This window comes from Bos mutus, chromosome 3, assembly GCF_027580195.1.
Source record: "Bos mutus isolate GX-2022 chromosome 3, NWIPB_WYAK_1.1, whole genome shotgun sequence".
In the NCBI taxonomy this organism is placed as follows: domain Eukaryota; kingdom Metazoa; phylum Chordata; class Mammalia; order Artiodactyla; family Bovidae; genus Bos; species Bos mutus.
The window spans coordinates 109714333-109738538 of NC_091619.1; the positions used below are offsets into that span (position 1 = coordinate 109714333).

At 50.1% G+C, this 24206-nt stretch overlaps 2 protein-coding genes across 2 annotated transcripts in view; one reads left to right on the forward strand and one right to left on the reverse strand.

The window, feature by feature from the left end:
* LOC138985581 (CUB and sushi domain-containing protein 2-like) overlaps positions 1-23668 on the forward strand; it is a 335213-nt gene extending 311545 nt beyond the window's left edge. The window contains exons 7-8 of the mRNA XM_070362513.1: positions 23236-23348; positions 23643-23668. Of these exons, the coding sequence (XP_070218614.1) occupies positions 23236-23348; positions 23643-23668 (139 nt within the window). The remainder of the gene's footprint in view (positions 1-23235; positions 23349-23642) is intronic.
* Positions 1292-1876, reverse strand: HMGB4 (high mobility group box 4). The gene has a single exon (XM_005895017.3). The coding sequence runs from the start codon at positions 1874-1876 to the stop codon at positions 1292-1294; it is 585 nt and encodes a 194-aa protein (XP_005895079.3).
* Positions 23669-24206: the final 538 nt, after the last annotated feature.

A 24206-nucleotide genomic window follows, 5' to 3' on the forward strand; every position in this document is an offset into this window, starting at 1 on the left:
TAAAAGTTTAAAGAACAACAGGTTACAAAGATACGAATCCCTCGTGGAATAAGGGTGAGAGGTGGGATTAGGGAAGTCTGTTGCGTGCAGAACCTGGTGACAAAAGAAGCAGTTTTGCATTTTTTCCTAGTCTCCTTGCTGTCAGAAGTCAAGGACCATTTCAAAACATCCCATATCAGTGTGTTGTCGCCTGGAAAATACAGTTAGAGTAGACACAGTGCGATCCCATTTGTATCAAAGGACCAGTCTTGACTCATTCTAAGTGGCAGAAAACCTAACTCATACCATCTTAGATAAAAACTAAAACATGTGGGCTTATCTTCACTCAAAAGTCCAAGAAGCCAAAGGGACTAACCTTTTGGCCTGAGAATGAGACAAATGACTGCCTACAGCCCCCAGGACAGCATCCTCCCCTAGAACTCCTTATACAAGTCCTGAGATCCGCTCTGATTGGACAACTCGGCTCATGTGCCCACCAGTGAGCCAATCACTGTGTCCAGGGGGAATCCATCTGATCCAGTCTTGATCAGGATGGAGGTGGTGTGCTGTGAGCAGGAGGAAAAGAAATGGGTTCTGAGTGGTCATAAAGGCAACACATGTCCACCCTGTGCGTTATGCTTGCGTCCACAGAAGATTCACTGGGTAGATGCCCACCAAAATGTCGAGAAAAGGGTTTTCTTCAGCTTACAGTACTCAGACAGAGTCAAATAACCTATTTTTGTAAAATCAACCTCAAGCTTAACCCTAGTGAATAGAATGGGGACCACCCCTGAGGTCTCATCCCGGCCCACAAATAGTATCTAAGACTTGTTGGTGGACCAGTTCTGGAATCCCTGCAGACACTGATTCCCCTAAGGCCCACCTAAACTCCAGTTTCCCAGCCTCTGCTAGGGCCTGAATTGGAAACCTGGCCTGGACTCCAGGCCCTTTGCCCTCCCCAGGAGGGCAGCAGGTCTGGCCATTGGGCACTGCACTCTGTGAGCCAGATCCTCCACCCCAGAGAACTGCTTGGGACCAGATGCTCCCCCACCTAGGACTCCCAGCTTCTTTACACCTGGAGACTCCCACACCCCACCCCACCTGCACAAGCCAAGCACAGTAAACACTGGCCACACACCTCTTCAGACACTGTAGCTCCTTCTCCCAAAGCCAGCCCCTCCCAGGATCAGTTCCCAAACCCCGATCTCGACTCCACCTTGCCACTCACTTGTTTCCCAAAGTGGCAGCCATGGCCACTCTAATGCCATACACAAGACCAGAGACAGGAATACCACGGAATGGCCCTTTATTTCTAGTTGGATCCATCAGTTGTATCTGACTCAGCTTGCTCGAACTCTCTGCACTGGTTCGTAGCTGACTCTTGCAAGCATGTCTTCCGGGCGTTGAATTGATTACGGTAGACACTGAGTTCCTCTCGGTACTTAGCTCTCAGGAGAGCTGCCCTTTGTTCGTAGGGCTGCTTGTCCACATCTGTCTTTGCAGACCACATCTTCCCTGAGGCCTTGGCCACCTGCACCACCGACCAGCTTGGATTCTCACTCTTGAGCTGGGCATAATGGTCTTGGCAGAAGAGTAGGAAGGATGATGGAGGCCGTCTGGGTGCGTGGGGGTCCCGCTTTCTCCTTTTCTTCCTCCTGCCGAAGTAATTCATCATCTCTTCTTGGTATCGGGCTTTGTCGAGCTTGGCCAGGGCTTCATATTTGGCCTTTTCGTGCTTTGAGATGGATCTCCATTTTTCTGAACACTTTCTAGAAAATTCTTTAAAGCCAAGGTAGGTATTGGGCTGCTGCTCCTTGAACTTGTTTCTGTAATTCAGCAAAAAGTGGATGTAAGAAGAGACATTTGCCTTAGGCTTTAGCTGGTCTCTTTTTCCCATGTTCATAAATTCATTTTCTTTTCTGGACCCAGTAATTTGGACAGCAGAGACCTTTGTCCCCCACACTCCAGAAGCAATTAGTAGATGCTCTGCTGGCGGTGAAATTTTCTGTCTGTCTGAGCTGTAGGCAAGGGTCAGCCTTTTCAGTGGTGGTGGCATTGTTGGGTCAGAGGGGACTGTGACGTCACTCACAGGCCAGCCACTCCAGGCCAGTGCTGGAGGCATTTGCATACAGGTGCTCTTATTGGTTGGCTACTTGGAGGTCAAATTTGCTCCCCATGGAAGATGATGGGTTATCCAGGGAAGGCTCTAGAGCAGCCGTGCCCCCTGCAGTCTTTCTCCCTGGCTTCCTGGAGGCAGAGTGCTGGGCTCAGGTGGGGAGCTCTCCATCCTTTGGATGTAGTAACGAGCCACAGGGTCTGCCTTCCTCGCCACACGATTGTCAAGATGCCTCCTCAACCTTTCCAAAGACAGCCTGGAAATAATGAACATGAGGAGGTGGATGGCTCCAGAGCTGTCATGATGAAATGTGAAGCCTTTCCGTTTGCCTTGAACAGGGGCAGCTCCTACTATACAAAGAGTTTAGTAGTAACTCTAAAAATAATCAAGTATGACAGCTGTGACTCGCTTCCTGTCAGGACAAAGTTATCTAATATAAAACCCAAGCGCTTGGCCTCTAAGTCTGAACTCTTCGTTTCTCTGAAATGAATTGGGTGGGGATGAGGGTGGGGATTGGGGAAGAAGGGAGGAGACCCTTAAGGTTTTACTAATATTACACCGGAGCCCATGAAAATGAGATAGAAAATCCTTGGCCTAACAGGAGGCCCCCTGTTCTCATCCCAGAGGTCCCCGTTTCTTGGGGTTAGAGCGCAAAGCTCTAGCAACTATACTCAAACAAGTCGGCTTCGGGCTTTTGGGGGGAAAAGCTGCAAATATTCTAATAGTCTTCCAAATGGAGGGAAAAGAAACGAAGAGTACCGTTTCTTGACCTTTGGACACTGTGGGGTACTTCCTTGAATGGTCTTGGAGTTGCTATAACTCAGGGGTTGTTGATAGAACCAAGTTTACCAGGCTAGAACACCGAGCCTCATTAACATAAATATTAACATATTTAAGGTAGAACAGCCACTAACAGGTTGAAGTCTGGATTTGATCCGATTAGCCCGACTCAAGCCTGTGCTGCATCCCACCTGCACAGATACTGCAGCCTTGGTGGCCTAGAGTCTGAGTGCCTGGCCTCAGCAGCTGAGCCTAACAAACTTGCCTCAGACTAGACCACCACATTTTTTTTTTATTATTTCTATTTATTTATTTGACTGTGTCGGGTCTTAGTTGCAGCATGTGGGCTTTCTCTAGTTGTGGTGTGTGGGCTCAGTTGCCCCACAACATGTGGGATCTTAGTTCCCTGGCCAGGGATTGAACATGAGTCCCTGCATTAGAAGGCAGATTCTTAACCACTGGATCATTAGGGAGGTGCCTAGAGCACATTGTGAATTTTTGCCAAGACTTTTCCCAGGACTCCATGACTGATTGCAAGTTCCATCTTATATAAAATTGACTAGAGTCTTCAAGCCTAATTCCTAGCCCCAAATTGCAACACGGTAGTTGGGCTACTTCAGCCAGTCCCTTCCCAAGCCTGTGATGTCTTATCTGTGGGATCAACGATGTGCAATCAATGTTCTACTGGCCAGGCAACACCCTCCCAGTGACTTGCTGTAAGTTTGTGGCTGGAGTGGGAGGGCTGTAGGATATCAGATGCCAGCCCCAGCAATCCAGGCCAGCGACGGGGGCAGAAAGGTCTGGCCTGTGGGAACTGGTTACTCTGGGGACACTTCTTAGCCTAGGGAGCTTTTTTCCCCACTCTGGTTCTTTCTCCCAAGGCTAGAGGTTGGATCATCTGTTTGCTGGACTTGAGTGGATGGGTTGTGAGGAAGAACTTGTCTAATGTGCATACATGTTCATCAGGTTCAGCTCAGATGCACAAAAGACCCCAGCACCTTATCTGTGTCTCCGTTCACAACCTTCCATCCCCCCCCCAACTCAGGATGATAAGATCTAGAAACATCAGCCCCATGATAACCATCTGCCAGAGCCTAGCAGATCTAGGAAGAGAAGAGAGTATGGCCTTTGGTGGTGGGGCCACACTCCCAACTTGGCAGGGTGAAGCAGGGGACTCCTTCATCTGGTGGAGCTGCAGGAAGAATAAATGCACCTGACTTTCTCAACTGATGCCTTGTGCACAGGTATCTGAGGTTTGTTCCTTTCCATCTTTCATGCCTGCTGCTTGTTCTGGGAAGCTGACCCATATGGACCATATCAGTGGCTCCTGTGCCCTCTGGCTTCCATTCAGTTTGGCCAGTGGGGACCCTGACAGGAGATCACGGAGGGAGGGATCTGGCTCCTTCCCTGCAAGGTTGCCTGGAGCTGTCTCCTCATCTCTGGACTGCAAGTCCTGACTCCTCTTAAGCATCCTCTCTAAATGACTCTCTCCTTCCAGCTTCCCTGTCCTGTCCCCTCCAGCTGAGGGGGTAAGAGCTCTACCTTTACTAGCCTCTGAGGCCTCTGCTGTCCCCTGTGGCTTTCTAACACCTTGCCTTTCCCTTGGTAAATAGCCGCTTTGTTAAACACTCCTCAAATTATCCTAATTTGAGTGGCCATCTGTTGCCTGCTGGGACCCTGACCTGTATGCCATGTTTCTAACCTCCCACATGGACAGCAAACAGCCATGGAGGTGGAGAAATAAAGCAAGTGTGGGCATCCCTCCAAAGTAGAAGGGTGTCGAGCTTCTGGAGGCCTGTGTGCTGGGTGGTACCATGGTGGAGAAGGGCCTGCAGGGGCTGCTGTGCCAGCCAGGAGCAGGCAGGACAAGGCCACATGGCTTAGGAAGAAGTGTCTAATGTCCTCTGTATTATGAGATGACCTCCAGACAGGGGCGCTGCTCTGGAGGCCAGGTAGTGAATACTGCAGGCTTATGGACCACACATTTTCTGTTGCAAGTTAGTTTTCAGCTCTGCCATCATAGCTCAGAAGGAGCCAGAGACCACACCCAAACGAATGAGTGGCTGTGCCCAGATAAAAATCACAAACACAGGCAGTGTGGGCTGAGGGTCATAAGCCTGACCACCCCAGTCTAGAGATGTGAGTTCAGCATTTGCAAACTTTTGGATTGCAGTCTACAATAGGAAATGTATTCTATAAGTAAGAAAGCGTTAGTCGCTCAGTCGTACACGACTCTTTGCGACCCCATGGACTGCAGCCCACCAGGCTCCTCTGTCCATGAGATTTTCCAGGCAAGGATACCGGAGTGGGTTGCCATTTCCTTCTCCAGGGGATCTTCCCAACCCAGGGATCGAACCCGGGTCTCCTACACTACAGGCAGATTCTTTGCCGACTGAGCTACCAGGGAAGCCCAGTGTATTCTGTACCATGACCCACTTATGTACATGCTTTCAGTGCCGCTAGCGGGTGCTCTGTTCTAAGAACATCACCTGCATCGTCTCATTTCATCCTTGTGACCACCCTGTGTGGGAGGTGGGCGTAGGGGTGCTATTTTTGCCCCCATCATAAAGTCTCTGAGCACATAAAGTTTTCAGAAAAAAAAAGTTTTATGAAAATAAACTTGTTATGTGTGTGATGTACTCTTTTCTTTTCCATTCTATACTCTTTTAATCTGCTGTACTTTATTTTCTTTTTTAAAATGCACCCCTGGGACTTCCCTGGCCGTCGGGCGGTTAAGACATTGTGCCTTCCGACGCAGGGCACACAGCTTTGATCCCTGGTCAGGAGTTAAGATCCTGCATGCTACGTGGCCTGGCCAAAAATAAATAAATACAAATAAAACACACCCCACAGTCTGATCTTGTGAATGGGTCACAATCCAGGGATAGATTTGAAAAACACTTGTCTATGTAGGCTGGGATGGAGCCCCCACCTCAGAGGTTGTGAGAGCCTCTTCACTCAGCAGTGATAACATGAAGTGGAAAGAGCATGGCCTCTGGAGCCAGACAGACACTGAGCTCCAATGCGAGCTTTGCCACGTAGTAGCTGGGGGACTTTTGGCAAGTCTGGCTTGTTACAGTCTTGGCTGGATGTGGAGTGAAATGATCAAGGTGAGGATTAATTGAAAGGATGGGAGTAAAGCGCCTGACACTGCCCCTCCCCTGCAGTGTGGGCAGGACTTGGGACTCACTTCTAATGAGTAGAGTATGGAGAGGGACAGGAGACATCTCTATAGTGGAGGAAGGGGGCAGATGCTACAGCAACCAAGGAATCCACCTGAAGGCCATTGGTAATAGACCAACTGATATGACACCCGCCTTCTACAATGTGATGATAAAAGCATCTCACCCAGTGGTATTCTTCCCCCAAATCCATAATCCTGGTGTAATCAGGAGAAAATATCAGACCAAGCCAAATTAAACGCCAGTCTGCAACCCACTCCAGTGTTCTTGCCTGGAGAATCCCAGGGAGGGGGGAGCCTGGTGGGCTGCCGTCTATGGGGTCGCACAGAGTCGGACACGACTGAGGCGACTTAGCAGCAGCAGTAGCAGCAGCTGCAAAATACTTGATCAGTACAAAAGTGTCAAAATCTTGAGAAAACAAGGAAAGCTTGAGAAACTGACAGCCTAGAGAAGATTCTGTAGGTGTGATGACTCCATGCCCAAGAAATACTGGACTGGATCCTGGAGCAAAAGGAGGCCTTAGTGGGAAACCTGGGGGAAATGAGAATGAAGTCTTCCACTGACCCAATAGCACTACACCAAGGTGGTTTTGCCACATGGCCCATGGTTTTATGTAAGATGCTAATGTTAGGGGAAGCTGGGGGAGGGGTGTACAGGAAATTTCTGTACTGTCTTTGCTATTCTGTTCTCATTTCAAAATAAGTTGTTTTTCATCTCCCCAGCTGATAGGAATATGTACCCAGGGTTGAGGCACCCTGTTCTTAATCCTTCTCTGGGAATCCTAGGGGCACATTTTACCCTCACTTGCAGCAGTTGTATGCTGCTGGCAGATCTTCTCATCACAGCGTTTCTCAAATTTGGGGGCAAGCATCAACTTTGGGGAACTTTAAAAATCCCAGGTCACAACAACAGCAACCCGAAAAAGTAGTTGGCAGAGGCACGTGGTAACTGCCGTGATGCGCTCTCCTGCCTCCCCTGCTGCGGTTCCTCCTGGGGGGTGGGGATCGTCGCTGCTCTTGCCCTCTGAGCAAGGCACCTGTGGCACGTGGAAAGCTGGCTCCACAAAGAGGTCCATGTCCTAAGCCCCAAAGCCTGTGAATACATTACCTTACATGGCAAAGGGAACTTCGCAGATATGATTATGTTAAGGATTTGGGGATGGGAAGATTATCCTGGATTATCCGCATGGGCCTGATGTAATCACATGGGTCCTTGTAAGAGGAAAGCAGGAGTTTCAGAGTTAGAGACTGAGATGTGATAACAGACGTAGAGGGTCAGAGAGACTTGAAGAGGCCACACTGGTGGCTTTGAAGGTATGGAAAGAGACCGCAGGGGGAGAAACGAAGGTGACTTACTAGAAGTTGGCAAAGGCAAGCCAACAGATCTCACCTCTAAAGCCTCCGGAGAGAGTGCAACCCCACAGACACCTTGACCTTGGCACGGTGATGCCCACTTTGACTTCCAGAATCGTCAGAAAATAAATCTGTGTTGCTTCAAGCCACTGAATCTGCAGTGATTTGTGAAAGCTGCACTAGAAAATGAACACGGTTATCTTTCGCATCCAGCTAGTGGTCTGTAACTATCCCGGTGCTATCCTAACCCCCGCTTGTGTTAATAAAGATGAGAAATTTATGCCACTGCTGATTGGATTAGTTGAGGGAGCAAGGAGCGTGATCTACTCAATTTTACACACTTCTTCACTCACTGGCTGACTCATTAAGTCACTAATTCACTCATTGGCTTACCAGTTAATTCACGCTTACCGTCTTTCAGTTCATTCACTCACCACTCATGTGCACACACATGCATGCACACACACACACACACACACACACACACACACCCTCAATCAGTAGCTGTGAGTTGCTGGAGCAGTGTGACTGCTGCTTTCACGGCCGTTAATAAGCAGTGTTTGAGGGATGGATATGTTTCAGGAAGGAAGGTGGTGGTAGAGAAGCATCTGCCACTTCCTGGAAGCCAGATGGGCGAAGGAGGCAAGGTCATAGGTAGATCTAGGCTCTTTGGTGCTGACCTTATGCCAAGAAATGTTACTCAATCAGATGTGACTGTGATAGTTCAATAAAAATGATGATAATGCTTTAGGTAGATCAGCTCCAAAAGCCTACAGAGAGATTATGCACATGCAGACTTCATAATGCTGATTTCTTAGATTGATACATGGATTGTAGTTATGTAAGATGCTAATATTAGGGGAAGCTGGGGGGAGGGGTGTACAGGAAATTTCTGTACTGTCTTTGCAACTATTCACATTTCACAGCAGTGAGCGGAAGAGTCAGTTCTCACACTCAGGTTTGTTTGAAGTCTGTGTGTTTAGCCTCTGATGGTGGTCTAGGAACTTCCTTGAGGCCAGGGAGAAGGCGGAGCTGGGAAGGAACAAGGCCAAGTATTGCAGGAGGAGGGCAGGTGGAAAGAGAAGGTGTCTACATTCAGCACTTACGGGGCTCAGGGAGACTTTTCCCGTCAGGTGGATCCTTGTTGCAGACACATGCCCTGAGTCCAGCAGGTGGACTGACCTAGATGGCTGAACCTACCAGCATCTGCAGGTACACACAGAGCCTGGATCCACTTCCCTGGGCCGAGGCTGGCCAAAGCCAAGTACGGGGTCAGCATCCAGCCCAGGGGACTATGTGGACAGGAAATGGGACAGATGATCAGGTGTAAGAATAGGGTCAGCGTGGTAGGGGGCAGGCGTACCTGTCCGCCTTTGGCAGGATGCAGCAAAGGGGGAGGCGATGAGATCTAGAACAAGACCAAGTTTGGGGAGTTAGTCCCCCAGCCAGCTGTGGGTACCTCTCGCTGGCAGAAGCCCTTCCTGACACCCAGAGGAAGAAGCCTGGCCCCTGATGTTTCCATCCAAGCCCCTGCCTCTTTCAGCCACAGTGCCTAGCTCCCTTCTTTCAAGCACACTCCTTCTTTGGGAGAGTGGTCCCCAAAATCAGCCCTGGGGGTTCCAGCAGGAGCCCATGCCCGGGGCCCCAGGAGTGGGCACAACCCCAGCTAGACTACTCAGAGGCTCTCAGTGAGCTGGTTCTAACTGGACCCAAGGGAAGAGATCATCTCTCTGGAGGTGAAGCTAGGAGGGTAAATCAGGGAGCTGGTAACTGTGGCCATAGTCCCAGCCTCCAGTCTGCCATCTGCAACAGAGTGGAAGAAGCTGGCAAACAGCACAGCAGAGATGGGCCCAGAAAGACAGGCCTGTGGCATCTGAGTCATTGGATCTAGTCATCCCTGGAGCCAGCTATGGTGTGACGACAGCAGCCGATAATTTCTTCTCTGCCCCACTCTGATTTGGTCTGGGCTTCGGCCACTTGAAACCATGAATATAAGGCATTAGCTTAGGTGTGATGGGGGTGAGTGATATAATCCAGGAACCCTTCCCTCCCCCATTTCCAAGTCTTCCTTCCTGTCTCCTTCCTCTCCCCACTGCTTGTGTCTGCTCTACATAATGGCCGGGTCTCTGGTGTGTTGTTCAGAGAGTATATGGACAGCGTTGGCACATCTTGGCCCCTCCATCAGCATGAATGTTTCTTGAGCACTTAGTGTGTGCCACATCCTGTACTGAGAGCTTGTAAGCCCATTATCTCACGTAAACCATCTAGAGTTCTATGAGTAGGGTGCTGTTATCCATATTAAATACGTGGGGAGACTGAGACGCAAAGCAGGTCAGTTCCTTGCCCGGAGTTAGACAGCTGGGAAGTGTAGAGCTGAGACTTGAACCCAGGTAAGTGCCTTCCAGGGCCCACATGCTTAACTCTGCCCCAAACTGCACTGGATTCAGTAAATCTTAGTTCCTTTGCCCACAAGTCTGCCTTGCTGCACGGAGCTATGACCCGGCCACGAATGATGGTTGCTGTGTCTTGGAGGCTCAGCAGGAGTTTATGAGCGTTGCCTTGAATCGCCGCAGTCACACTGTAAAATGCACCCTGGGAAAAGAGAGGCTCAGAGAGGGAAAGCAACCTCCTCTAGGTCACAAAGCCCATGGATGTGGTGGCAGGATCAGAATCTAGCTCATCTGACTCTAGGATAGCTTCCTTACTGACCTTCGCATCGCAATCCCCAGGACAGTTTAGCCCACCTATTCTCCAGCCACCTGGGAGACTCACTCCCTCAGCTATGGCTTCAGAGCTGCTAAACCATCAGGCAGGGCTGGCTAGCTGCCTCGTGGAGGAGGAGAAGGAGCGTTGAGGATGCTCAGACTCAGAATGGCAGTCGAGTGGCAGGCAAAGGCTGGCGTGGGAGTCTCCTCGATCAGCCATCTGCAAACATTGCCTCTGGATGAGAAGTATTATCCAAATGTAATCCCCAGAGGCCTCTAGAAGGCAGGCATTGCCACCCTCCCTGGAATGAGGGCAGGTCCCTTCTCCGAGTCCTGTCTGCAGTGACAGGCAGAAGCTGGGCAAGGCTAAGGAGGCAGAGCTGATGGAGGCCAGGCCGGGGCTGCCGGAGGTGGGGAGGGGAGGTGACCGCCAAGTGTACTGGTGACATGGGGCCCCGGAGTGGCCCTGCACCGTGCTGTCACCAGAGTAGATGCAGCATCCTTATTCCCCAGGGAGATGAGGCCAGGCTGTGCTGGGGTCTGCTTAATCCCTGCGTTCTCTGGAGTGTCGGGTTCAAGGCACTGACTCTACCTAAGCAAGGGAGTAAAATAGTTGACATTTGCAAGATGCCTACTGTGTGTCAGTAGTCCTGGACACATGATATGCAAGAGCACAGGTATCCCATTGCACAGATGGAGAAACTGAGGCTCAGAGAACTGCGAGCACATGCCTACATTTCACAGCTACTTAACCATTGAGCCCAGATTCAAATACAGGGAGAGACAGAGACCAGAACCAGGAAGGAGAGAGGGTCTAGGTAGCATGTGAGCACGCCTCGGTCACCAGGCTCCTGAAGCCGGTGCCCTGTTCCTGGGCCACGCCTGGTGGGAGCTGACTTTAGCATCTTCGGGTATGGGGCCATCGGGTCTCCAAGCTGGATCTCAGGTCTATCTGCAGCAACAGAGACTTGAGCTGGAGGCAGGGAGTGGTCACCTGGGGGCCAGGCAGCTGACCAGGGCCCAGACTTCTCTTAGATTGTATCCCAGTCAGACCAGAGCACATGCGGATGGAGGCGTGCAGACGTACGAGGCTTAGGACATCTTATAAGAGTGATGCAATGAGGTGGGAGAGGCAGCAACAGAGGTGGGAGAGATGATGCTGGAACACGCTTTTCCCGTCTCTACCAGGAGAGCCAAGCCTGTGGGGCCTTCTGTAATCAACATGTGTGTAGAGTCCCATCAGCTGATCGGTCCAGTGTGGGTCACATGGCCACCCCCAATCCATCCAGCTATGGCCCAAGGCCAAGAGGCTGCCCCTTCCAGGAGCTGTGGGTCGAGGGAGGGAGACTGATCGTCAAAGCTTCTACTCAGAAAAGAGTAGAGCTGCCCGATTTAGAGCTGGAGACAGAAACAGAGAGAGTTGAGCATCCTCTGAGAAGTTGTGGGGGATCCACCACAAGCCCTCATGCCCAGATCTCGGTACCCAGCACAAGTTCCCATCTCCAGATCCAACCCCATTCTGTTCACGTTAGCCTCAAGGGCACAGCCTCTCCCCAGAGGCAGGGGAACCCTCACCAGGAAGCCATGCCCAGTGGGCAGCTGAGCTAGGGGTAGAAGGAACTGACACCCCAAGCCAGTCCCCAGACCTTCTCAGTGTGCTCCTCGCTCATCTCACAGCCCATCGTGATGACACTCTCATCCCCGCAGCAAACACAGCCAGAGGTCCTGTCCCCCAGCCCTCGGCGGCTCAGCCACACACCCTCCAGGGAGCGGTGCATCTGGAGGAAGTGCATTTCCCTGCTATAGTTTGTGTGGGTCCCTGGAGCTCACAACCCTGGTAATTTTTCGAGTTTATTGATTTGCTTCTGGGAAAGAGAGCACATTTGCCCACGTTGATTACCAAACTCCACTGTTGCTGCACTGGGGCCATGTCACCATGAGAAAAGCTTCCCCAAAAGGTAACAGCAGCTGCCAAGAGCCTGGGGAGCACAGAGAGGTCTGAGGGACTGAACAGGGGGCTGCACATCTCCATGGGAGACCAAGATGAAACCTGCATGCGCCCCGAGCCACTCTTCAATGTCCCCAGGCTTCCCTGCTCGTCTGCCTTTTCCTCTGCTTTCCCCACCTGTGCCCGCTGCTTCCTCCAGCAGGACTTCATTCATTCTTAAAGTCATTGAGTCAAGCGTTCCTTTTTCCTGTGAGCAGCATTTCCTGAGCCCTTCCCGTGTGTCAGGCACTCACGAAGTACTGAGAGAAGAACTAAATGAGAAGGAAATAGTTCCTGTCTTTAGGGAGCTCCCAGCTTTGTGGGGAAGCAGATTCTTGTGTGATGTGTGATGAGACAAGTGCTCTGATGGAGAAAGTGCAAGGATTCTTTGCAAGAGAAAATGAGATACTCAGGAGAAGCCCACCAGTCTTCCTGGAGCCAGTGGCTATAAGATGACCCTGGATGTTTCAAAAGGAAGTAGCTAGAAAAAGGGTGGGGAGAGTTTGGCCAGGAAGTGAGTTCTTGATCTTTAGAAACACTAAGAACAGACCTTGACTGACCCTGTGTCCAGAATGCTGGAGCTGGGATTTGTGCCTTGCCAGGCAGCAGGCCTGGGAGGCCTCTGAAGTTCTCCAAGTTCTGAGGCTAGCTGTTTCCAGGGAATTCCCTGGCCGTCCACTGGTTAGGGCTCCACGCTTCCACTTCAGGAGGCCCAGGATCCACCCCTGGTCAGGGAAGATCCCACCTGCCTCTCCATGTGGCCAAAAACAAACACGAAAGACTAGCTGACCCCATTCTCTTGATCACAAAGGGGACAGCATTCAGAAAGATGCCCCAGGACTTCCCTAGTGGTGCAGGGGCTAAGATTCCACACTCCCAATGCAGGGGGCCTGGCCAGGGAACTAGAGCATCTAAGAGTCTGCATACCACAGCTAAGACCCAGTGCAGCCGAATACATAAATAAAACAAACAAATGTTTTTTTAAAAAAAGAAGATACCACACTGTGGAAAGCAAGAGACTGCCATTTGCATGATCACTCATTCATTCAATCATTCACAAACTTGTGCCATAAAAGTGCCTGTATCCTCTCCCTCCAAGCAGCTCCTGGAGTTGCTGGCACTCTCAGGCTTGATAGACCTTCCTGCTCGAGGCCCCACGGTGCTCTCAGCACCCGCTGCCTGTGGGCCGTCTCCCACCCCCACCTCCAACGCCTGTGCACCCGCCGCTCCCACCAGCTGAGCCTGGGATTTTCTGAGAATCGGATAGGTTCGTTGTCAGCTCTCTTGGTGCCAGTCATACTTGTTATTTTAATTATGTGACTTAAATTAAACATCACATAAACTGATGAAATATGAGTGTGAAAGGAAGTAGAGTTGCGCCTCTAGAAACTAAATTGAATGCTTTGGCATAGTTCCATGAAGGAGATGCTCTGAAAAGAACTGCTTCCTAAATATTAGGTGTGAATGAGGGAGAGAACAGCATGCCGCTGAACCGATTCCATCAGGGTGGGGACCAGGCCTGTCTTGCCCGCTGCTGCATTCCCAGTACTTAGCACAATGCCTGGCACATCGCAGATGCCCTATAAATATGTGTAGACTGGATGAGCGGTGGCAAAATTGAAACCAGTGAGCGATGCCTTATGGGTGGGGTTTATATAAGATAGACAATGCAGAGAAGAAACCTATGGTCAAAGGAAAGACCTTGCTCTGGCGTTGCATGGACTCACCAAAAAAAAAAAAAAGTACCTTCAAGTATATTTATATTGTAATGAAATGTTTAAGCCATGAATGTATGCTTTTATCATTCCCCACTTCCCAGGTGGCACTAGTGGTAAAGAATCCAACTGCCAGTGCAGGAGACACAGGAGACGTGGGTTTGATCCTTGGGTCAGGAAGATCCCCTGGAGGAGGGCATGACAACCCACTCCAGTGTTCTTGCCTGGAGAATCCCATGGACAGAGGAGCCTGATGGGCTGCAGTCCACAGGGTCGCAGAGAATTGGACATGACTGAAGTGACTTAGCATGCACTTAGAAATTATTTTTTACAAACCAACTGCTTCATTTGCAAGGCTTCAACAGTCAATGTCCATAAACTCTGTAAAGGGCAAGATAAATATTTTTAGCATTGTGGGTTCTAGTTGCTGTCACAACAACTCAGCACTGCCTTTGTAACATGAAAGCAGACAATATGTAAATGAATGAGCTCACTTGTGACCCAGTGAAACTCTACTGACAAAAGAGACCGCTCAGTGTAGCTTATCAACCCGGTTCTCAGGGACTGATTTGCTCTGTGTGCTAGGCACTCTGCTGCGCTGCTAAACACATGGAGACAGAAAATTCTGCTCTGGTGCTTGTGGAGCTCGCCTTTGAGTGAGCGAGGTGGTCATCGAGTCAGAAGATGATTACTATTTGCTGTGCTCAGAACAACAGTGGGGCATGTCCCAGGTGCAGAGGGAAATGCGCAGGGCACTGCTGCTCCCATGGGGGCAGGGAGAGGGGGAGGAGAGCAAAGGAGGCATTTGGTTAGGTTTATGAGATCAGTGAGATTTTCCCAGGTAGTCAGATGGGGCAGCAGGGAACAGCATTCTAGGCAGAGGGAACAGCATATGCAAAGACATGGAGGCTGGAAAGTGTCTGGAGCTCAAAGTTGGTGTCACAAAAGGGAAAAGGAAGACATAAAAAAGATTAGGCTCCTGGAGCCAGGCTTCCCTGGTGGCTCAAACAGTAAAGAATCTGCCCACAAGGCAGAAGACACAGGTTTGATCCCTAGGTTAGGAAGGCCCCCTGGAAAAGGCATGGCAACCCACTTCAGTACTCTTGCCTGGAGAATTCTATGGACAGAGGAGCCTAGCAGGTCCATGGAATTGCAGAGTCGGACACAACTGAGCGACTGACCCTTGTCCTGGAGCCGGTGGACCTTGGCTTTCCCGTGAGGCAGTGACTTGAGCAGATGCCCTCACAGAGTATGGAAGATGGATGGAGGCAGAGGACCCGTCAGAAGGCTGTCTCTGTAGTGAGGGTGAGGAATGATGCAGTCACAAGGGGGAGAAGACGTGGCCACAGTTGGCCACGGGAGCGAAGGAGTGGAAGGAGTTGGGATGGTGCCAGGGTGTGGTGGCTGGGAGAGTGGTGTGGACCACCGAAAGAGGAAACCCTGAGGAGCACGAGTGATGGGGGAGGGGAAGCTTTGGTTTGTTCAGAGCACAGTAAATGACCCCCAAACATATAGTTAGGGAGGCAGGAGTTGAACCTTCATAGGGGTAGCTCGGGCATCTCAGAACTGCCTGGGCACCCGCGGTGGGACAGGCGCTGCTGGGACCCGGAGCCTGGGGAAGCCAAGCAGCCTCTGTCCAAAGATAAGTCTAGAAGCTGGGGGACTCCAGCAGCCAAAAGGACTTGTACTCACCCCAGGCATTCACCCAGTTCCTGGAAAATTAGTAACTTCGTGGATTTGTCTTGGGAAAAGGTTTTTTTTCTCAGTACAGCAAGAGTCCTAGGCTTTTGCCTAAAGGAAAACCAATATGGAAATCATTTGTGATGAGACTGGATGTCAGGGCTGAGTCAATAAAGGCCTGCTTCAAGGGTGAGAGGGAGCTCGGGCCGGGGAGTGGGAAGCAGCCTCCAACAAGGGCCTTGGTGCCCTTTGCCGCTGCCAGGACGTTCCAGGGTTTCCCTGGTTGCATCATGGTGTTCTCACCATCCCCCAGGGAGGGGAGCAGACAGCAAGTGGGAAGGGTAGAGGGCTTGGGAGTGCGGTGGCGAGCACATCCCATATGTCACATTCTCCCTGCTCAGCCTGAGCAATAGAAGGGTGGTTTATGCAGGGCCTGGAAAGATTCTTCAAGCCTGAATCAGATCCAGGCTGTGCACATAGCTTGGGTAAGAGATAAAGCCCACAGAAGGTGTGCTGGGAGCACAGAAGCCAGAGACTATTGACCGAGGAACAGAGGCTGCACGGAGAAGGAGATGGTGAAGCCAAACCTTGTAGATAACCGGCTTTGCAGGAACTTCTGTATCTAGGGAGCCGCGGTGGAAGAGGTGCCCTCCGGCAAGCACGGAGCCTTGTGCACAGTACGTGCTTGTGAGTGAATGAATGAGTGAATGTTCCCCTGAAGCTGTCCATGTTCAGGGATGCTGAGATTTAAACCAAGACCTCCTCATCTTCCTCCCTCTCAGTTTAAAATTAGGCAGCAATTCCTTGCAGATTACTGTTGTCATCTTGTGGGGCGTGTCTCTCAGCACCCCACATGCGGACTGTATGAGAAGCTTCTTAAGAAATGCTTTCCACGCAGTTTGCTCTGAGCTCTATTACCAGAAGCACAACTTAGAGCTTTCTGCTGAGGAACTCAAAGCCACTTTTTCCATAATCAACTACATGCATTAGAGGGAGTGATTTTTTTTTTAATTCTCCCCAAGCCAGATTCCATTAATGAAGCCCCATTTAACGGAAGTCAATTTACCAAAAAGAAAAAAAGAGTTGAGCATAATTGCTTAAATACATTTTATGTTGTACTATGGTAGCAATTTACTGGGTGAACTTGGAATTCCCCAAGCCCCCCATAGTGAAGTTAATGTGGACAGAAAGATTTGAAGGGGGGAATCTCTTTTTGTGTGTTCTCTCCTTTAATTATGATTCTAACAGGGAGCAAAATTAAAGAGGATCCTGGGGGGACGAGGGAGGGAAAGTAAAGGAACAGAATGGAATTCAGCTTCAACAGTTCCACTGCCTTCCCTGAGTACAGAGGCTCTATCTGAGATGAGTTTGAATTCCACTTCTGCTGCTTACTAGCTGTGTGAACTTGTGCAAGTTTCTTAACGTCTCTGTGCAGCCAGGTGGTGCAGCGGGAAGGGGCATAGACAGCAGCAGGTGCAAAGGCTTGGGTACACGCATGTATACTCAGTCGTGTCCAACTCTTTGCCATGCCATGGACTATAGCCCATCAGGCTCCTCTGTCCCGAATTTCCAGGCAAGAATACTTGAGTGGGTTACCATTTCCTTCTCCAGAGGATCCTCCTGGCCCAGGGATCAAGCCCACATCTCCTGCATTGGCAGGTGGCTTCTTTACCACTGTGCCGCCTGTACAAAGGCAGAGGCACAAAAAAAGCAGTGCACATAAGGTCTTCTGTTTGAGTGCACAGTGATGTGTGTGTGTGTCTATGTGTGTGTGTGTGTGTGTCTATGTGTGTGTGTGTCTGTGTGTGTGTCCGTGTGTGTGTGTGTCTATGTGGGTGTGTGTGTGTCTATGTGTATGTGTGTCTGTGTGTGTGTGTCTATGTGTGTGTGTGTGTGTGTGTGTGTGTGTCTATGTGTGTGTGTGTGTCTACATCTGTCTGTGTGATGTACTCAGAGAAGGAAGGCAGGCCAAGAAGACTTCACTGGGAAGGTGACATTTGATACAAGACTTTGAGGAAGTGAGAGGGTGAACCAGATGGCAGTCTGGGAGAAGAGCCAGTCAGCAGGCAGAGAAACTACAACGGGCAAAGGCCCTGAGGCAGGAGTGGGTGTGGCCAGTTTTGAGCAGCCTGGAGACCCTTGTGGCTAGAGCATAAACAATAAGGAAAAGAGGAGACACACTGGCTTTTATAAGGAATAAGGAACAAGGAAAGGAGAGCTGAAGACACGCTGGCTTTTTTAAGACTTGGAGACTCTGGTGAAGCCTTTGGCTGTAAGAATTAGAGCCACTGAAGATTTGATTTTAATTAACTCTGACAGCGAAAGTGTGAGTCGCTCAGTCATGTACAACTCTTTGTGACCCCATGGACTGTAGCCCACAAGGATCCTCTGTCCATGGAATTCTCCAGGCAAGAATACTGGAGTGGGTAGCCATTTCTTTCTCCAGGGGATCTTCCTGACCCAGGGAAAGAACCCACGTCTTTTATACCTCCTGCATTGGCAGGCAGCTTCTTTACCATCTGAGCCACCAGGGAAGCCCTAATTAACTATATTAATGCATAATTTAATACATGCATAGGGAAGCCTGGCGTGCTGCAATCCATGGGTTTGTGACAAGTTGGACACAAGTTGGTTATCGAAGAACAAAAAATGTGTAATTTATATTAAAAATTGTTGTCCAGTCGCTCAGTCATGTCTGACTCTTTACAACCCCATGGACTGCAGCACACCAAGCTACCCCTGTCCAGCACCATCTCCTGGAGCTTGCTCAAACCCATGTCCATTGAGTCAATGATGCCATCCAACCATCTTGTCCTCTGTTGTCCCCTTCCTCTCCTGCCTTCAATCTTTCCCAGTAGAAGGGTCTTTTCTAATGAGTTGGCTCTTCGCATCAGGTGGTCAAATATTGGAGTTTCAGCTTCAGCATCAGTCCTTCCAATGAATATTCAGGGTTGATTTCCTTTAGGATTGACTGGTTTGATCTCCTTGCAGTCCGTCCAAGGGACTCTCAAGAGTCTTCTCCAACACCACAGTTCAAAAACATCAATTTTTTGACGCTCAGCCTTCTTTATGGTCCAACTCTCACATCCATACATGACTACTCTAAAAACCATAACTTTGACTATATGAACCTTTCTTGGCATGGTAACATCTCTACTTTTCAATATGCTGTCTTCCAAGGAGCAAGTATCTTTTAATTTCAGGGCTGCAGTCACCATCTGCAGTAATTTTGGAGCCCAAGAAAATAAAGTCTGACACTATTTCCATTGTTTCCCCATCTATTTGCCATGAAGTGATGGGACTGGATGCCATGATCTTCATTTTTTGAATGTTGAGTTTTAAGTCAGCTTTTTCACTGTCCACTTTCACCTTCATCAAGAGGCTCTTTAGTTTCTCTTCGCTTTCTGCCATGATGGTGGTGTCATCTGCATATCTGAAGTTATTGATATTTCTCCCAGCAATCTTGATTCCAGCTTGTGCTTCATCCTCCAACCTGGCATTTCTCATGATGTACTCTGCATATAAGTTAAATAAGCAGGGTGACAATATACAGCCTTGACATACTCCTTTGCCAATTTGCAACCAATCCATTGTTCCATGTCCAGTTCTAACTGCTACTTCTTGACCTGCAGACAGGTTTCACAGGAGGCAATTAAAAAATGACCCATCTTAAATGTACAGTTCTGGGGGCTTTGACAAATTTGTGCATGCCGTATATCCACCACCTTATTATTATAAGATAAGACCATGTCTTATTATATAAGATAAGACCATGTCTTATTATATAAGACAAGACCATCTTATATATAAGACCATTTCCAGCACCCCAGAACGTTCCCTGTATTCCTTCCAACTCAGGCATGCACTGATGTGCTTTCTCTCACTGTTGATTCGTCTTTTCCAAAGTTTCATAGAAACAGATCACACAGTATATACTCTTCTATCATTCAGCATAATGCTTTTGAGCATCTTTCATGTTGTAAGTGTTAGTAGTTGTTTTTTATTAGAGTTTTGAGTAAGGCATGAAATCATCGCAATGGCAAAGTTTAATGTGATAATTCCAGCATTTAAGTCCCTAATTCTCTGATGGATACCAAGAAAACTCTCAAATGTGCATGTATGTCCTAGGAGACAGAAGCAGAAACAGAGTAAAGATGCACAGGGCCCTGAGTTGAAGCCTTGGGAATGAACAGGTATAAGATTGCTGGGAGCAGGTGAAGGTGTGGGAGAGGGTGATGTCCCTTCAGGCTTCTCCTGTCTGTACAGTTGGGGGTTAAAGTTGATCCCAGGGCTGGAGAAGAGTCACTGACTTCCTAAATTCCAGTTACAACCCAGATCATTACTCTCATCCTGCTCTTGGGACCCCAGCACTCTCCCCTCATTCCATTTTGCAATAAACAGCCTTTGGTTCTGAATTATTCAGGTAAATTCTCCCTATTTCTACTTCCTTATGTAAATAGCCTCCAAGCTTTGTCATTGAGATAGAATTGAATTTGGCCTGGGGAAGAAAAACCCACAATACTTTTTGTGGCTCCTTAGAAAACTTGAATGACTCTGCCTGTAATAAACTGTTTTAAATGGGATCTGGTAAAATATACAGTAATTGGTTTCTGTTATAGCTCTTACTATAGCAGTATGGATGGTATTCCTGGAGTTTGGTGTGTGTCAGCATTTTCATTATAGTAAAAACTCAGTTTTTCAGGGTGAGAGGCTCCTTGGTTAGTTCCTTTGTCTAATACGCATTTATGGAGACCCATTATGCTGGAGCTCTCTCCCTTTCACGCCTCCAGACCACCTCCCCTCCCTTTTCTGCCCTGTTTCATGCTTAGGAAGACTTACTTGTCAGACTACACCAGTATTCTTCCTTGCCCTCTGGCTTCCAATGGGCTAGATCAACAGAAGCATCAGCAGTAGATGGGAGGAGGGGAGGCAGGAGAGTGAATTCCGGGTATTCATTCCTTGCTCCGTCCTGGTGGGAATCTGTGCAAACTGGCTGTAGTCCCAGCTGACCAAAGATCTGGGTCCTTTCTAAGCTTCAGGGCTCACCATTTCTGTCCAGGTCTGTGAGGGGTTAGCCATACTCTTGTTACCAGCCTCAGAATCCTGCCCCATCCCCGATGGTGAAGAGCACATTCATTCACCCAGAATTATCTCAGATGACTGAGCCACCTGTTTTCTGCGGGAATCCTGACACACCTGCTCGTGTCAGGCATTTTGTTAGGTGCTCAGGACAAAGATGAAGAACAAAGATGATGGAGAATAAACAGCAGCTGCCACTTACCGAGAGCTTTCTATTTGCTAGAGACGGTGCTAGTCTTTTTTGTGTATTATCTCATTCAGTCCTCGCAACCCTTTCAGGGAGGGATTATTATCCTCATTTTACAGATAAAGTCACAGAGAATGTAAGTAATTTTCATAAGATAATACAGCCGATCCCTCCAGAGCCCCAGCTCCCCGCCCCCCTGCTCTACCCACCCACCCACCTATCTTCACTGCCCTCTTGGAGGCATCTTCCTAGGGAGACACACACCTGGATAAATGAATTAAAATCTGAGCAACTTGCTGTGGCATCACAGAGGAGGGAAAAGGGAATTATGTTTATTGAGTTAATACGTGCCTGATACTGGGCTAGGTCCTATACGCGGAAGTCCCCTCACTTATTCCCATGGACTCTCCAGGCTGGTGTTATCATTCCATCTTCAGAAAGATGGAGTAACTGATCACACTGATTGGAAGTGGTGAAGCCTGGATCTGAACCCAAATCTGTGTGGTTTCAGAACCCAGGAGAGTAGGAGAGCCCTTCCTGGGTGGGGACGTGATATTTGCAGGTGTCCCAAAGAGTCGGATACAACTGAGCGACTTCACTGACTTTTCACTTTCATGAATTGGAGAAGGAAATGGCAACCCACTCCAGTATTCTTGCCTAGAGAATTCCAGGGATGGGGGAGCCTGGTGGGCTGCCGTCTATGGGGTCGCACAGAGTCGGACACGACTGAAGCGACTTAGCAGCAAAATCATCTCGGGTGACACGGTGGGTGCAGGGGAGAGGGTTACTCGTGGGTATATTCCAGGCAGAAAAGGCAAATGCATGGGAATTCCCTGCTGGTCCAGTGGTTAAGAATCCACCTTCCAGTGCAGGGGACGTGGGTTCCTCCTTGGTCAGGGAACTAAGGTCCCACATGCCTCGGGGCAACTCTAAACCCACACATGCCACAAGTAAAGTTCCCATATGACTCAATGAAGGTCTTGCATGCTGCAGCTGAGACTCAACACAGCCAAATAAATAATAATACTTAAAGAGCAAAGACATGGGAAAGGAGAAAGCTTGGAATGCTTAGGTGTGATCAGGGTGTCCAGGCAGGGCAGGATGGATGGTACCAAAGGGGACGCGTCAGGAGGTTTGGTCCCTGATTCAGACACAGAGAGGAGGAGCAGGAAGATACCGGTTCTTGGCTGCTGGAGGCTGTGGGGTCCAGGAGAGAAGAGGGTGCTCCCAGGGTGCAGGGTGGCGGGGGGGATGAGCAGAAAGAGGAGGGGCATTGGGGGCTTAGCCTGAGTGTGGCGAGGGGAGAGGACCCTCCCGTGGTGAGCAGAAGCCCTTTCAAGAAGGAGACAGGATAGGAAGTTTGGAAGGCCAGTCTTGTGTGGACACTGGGGAGCCACAGAAGGTTCTTGAGCTCTGAGCAACTCTAGGAGGAAAGATCTGATTGATGTAAAAGCTGGCCCAGGATGCAGCTGGGCAGAAGGCTAGGGCAGTGACTGGCGGCAGGGGGGCATATGCTGGTGTCGACCCACTGAGCCAGACTGGCTAGAACTCGGAGGAGGCTAAGTTAAGGGAGGAGAGGCAGCCTAGAAGCAGGAAGGGTAGTGAGGGGTAGGGGCCAGCCCTCTTGTGGAGGCAGCAGGGATGGAACGGGAGGCAGAGGAGACCCAGGGCCTAGTGAGTGACCCCGAAATGGGCCCTCACACCTGGGAATGGCGTGCTGCACACAGTGGCTGCCTGAGCCCTTTCTCCTGACTTCTCTGAGGCCCCGAGGGGCTTGCTTGGGTTGGCTGAACCTCTGCCCCTGAGTGCGGGGGGAATGGTGGGGGCAGGGGCTGAACCTCTGCTAGAGAGCTGGGGCTGGTCCTCTGTCCGGGGCTGGATCTTTGTGGGGCATCTGGAGCTCTGCTGGAGGTGGGTGTGTGGGCATCTGCTGGGCAGAGGGGCAGTGGGCCTCTGCTTGCAGGGCTGGGTCTCTCTCCAGGGTGGCCAGACCTCACTGGGAGAAAGAGTCCTCTGCTCCTGCCCTGAAGCATGGCCCCCTCCTCTCAGCATCTCCCTGGTGGCTCAGGTGGTAAAGAATCTGCCTGCAATGCAGGAGATAGGATTTGATCCCTGGCTTGGGAAAATCCCCTGGAGAAGGGAATGGTTACCTGCTCCAGTATTCTTGCCTGGGAAATCCCAAGGACAGAGGGGCCTGGTGGGCTACAGTCCATGGGGTCTCAAAGAGTCAGACATGACTAAGCAACAAAGCAGATGTGCTCAGCCTCTCAGCAGTGGAAAGAACCCCAGGAGGAGCCAGCTCAAGACACCCAGGTCCCAGGCTCCTTGCTGGAGGGCGGCTGGGGCAGCGTGGCCCTCCCTTCTGCCGGGGCAGAGGCCCCAGCACACGTGGGCAGTGGAGAGACTCCCGGGTGCCCAGTCTCAACCAGCTGTGGTCCCTCACATCCCCCTCCCCTACTTCCTGTCCCCACAGGTTCACTGGAGCCAGCCTCCCAGCCCCCGTCATCAGCAGCAAGAACTGGCTACGGCTGCACTTCACATCGGATGGCAACCACCGCCAGCGTGGCTTCAGCGCCCAGTACCAAGGTAGGTAGGGCCGGGCGGCAGAGATGTCCTCAGACTGGGTGTACTTGCCGCTGTTGTCCTGCTCTTATTTGCAGACCCAGAGGTCTGCGTTTCAGCATCTCTGCATCTGCCACTGTGGTCTGTTGCCCAAGGGAGGACATTTCTTGAATTGTGTAGAATTGTGTGCCCTGAGCTGCCCCTCCTCAGACCAGTGGAATCTTAATAGTATATACCAGGGGCCTCCTGAGAGCCGGGCACTGTGCTTGGCGCTTGGTCAGCATCGTCTCACTTAATCTTTGTCATTACCCTGTGAAGCAAAGACTGTCACCATCTCCATTTGATGGACAAGGGAGCTGAGGCTCAGAGAAATTAAGCCAGTTTCCCAAGGCTATCTGAGCGTCTGCCCCTCAAATCCAGAGCCCACCCTCCTACTGGCAGAGTTTAGCTAGAGTAAAGTAGGAGAGCTGCCCATGTCTGACCTCTCATTCATTTCGTGTGGAACACAAATGTTTGACAAACGACAGGTGAGACTTTAGGGAGCTCTCCAGCTTAGATGCGCAAATCTGGGAAGAGCTGTCTGGGGGCAAGACATCAGACCCAAAATGGCAGGTGGAAACTGCAGGTGAGCAGATTTCTGCTCCATCCATGATGAATTTCCTAACTCCAAGAGGAGAGCTGCCCATGAAAAGAAGTGCATTAATCCTAAGGTGGGGAGTCCTCCACACCTGGAGGAGATCCCAAAGTCTGGTGGATGGTAGGTGTAGATGACAACCTTCCTTTTCAACCTTGAGTTTGTCCCAAGTACAGAGAATTTATCCATGGAGACAAACAGTAAGGATTGGTTTCAAACTTGCTCATTAACCCATTGCTCTCACCAGT

Coding starts and splice junctions, on each gene's coding strand:
- HMGB4 (XM_005895017.3), bottom strand. CDS start 1,876: ATGGGAAAAAGAGACCAGCTAAAGCCTAAGGCAAATGTCTCTTCTTAC.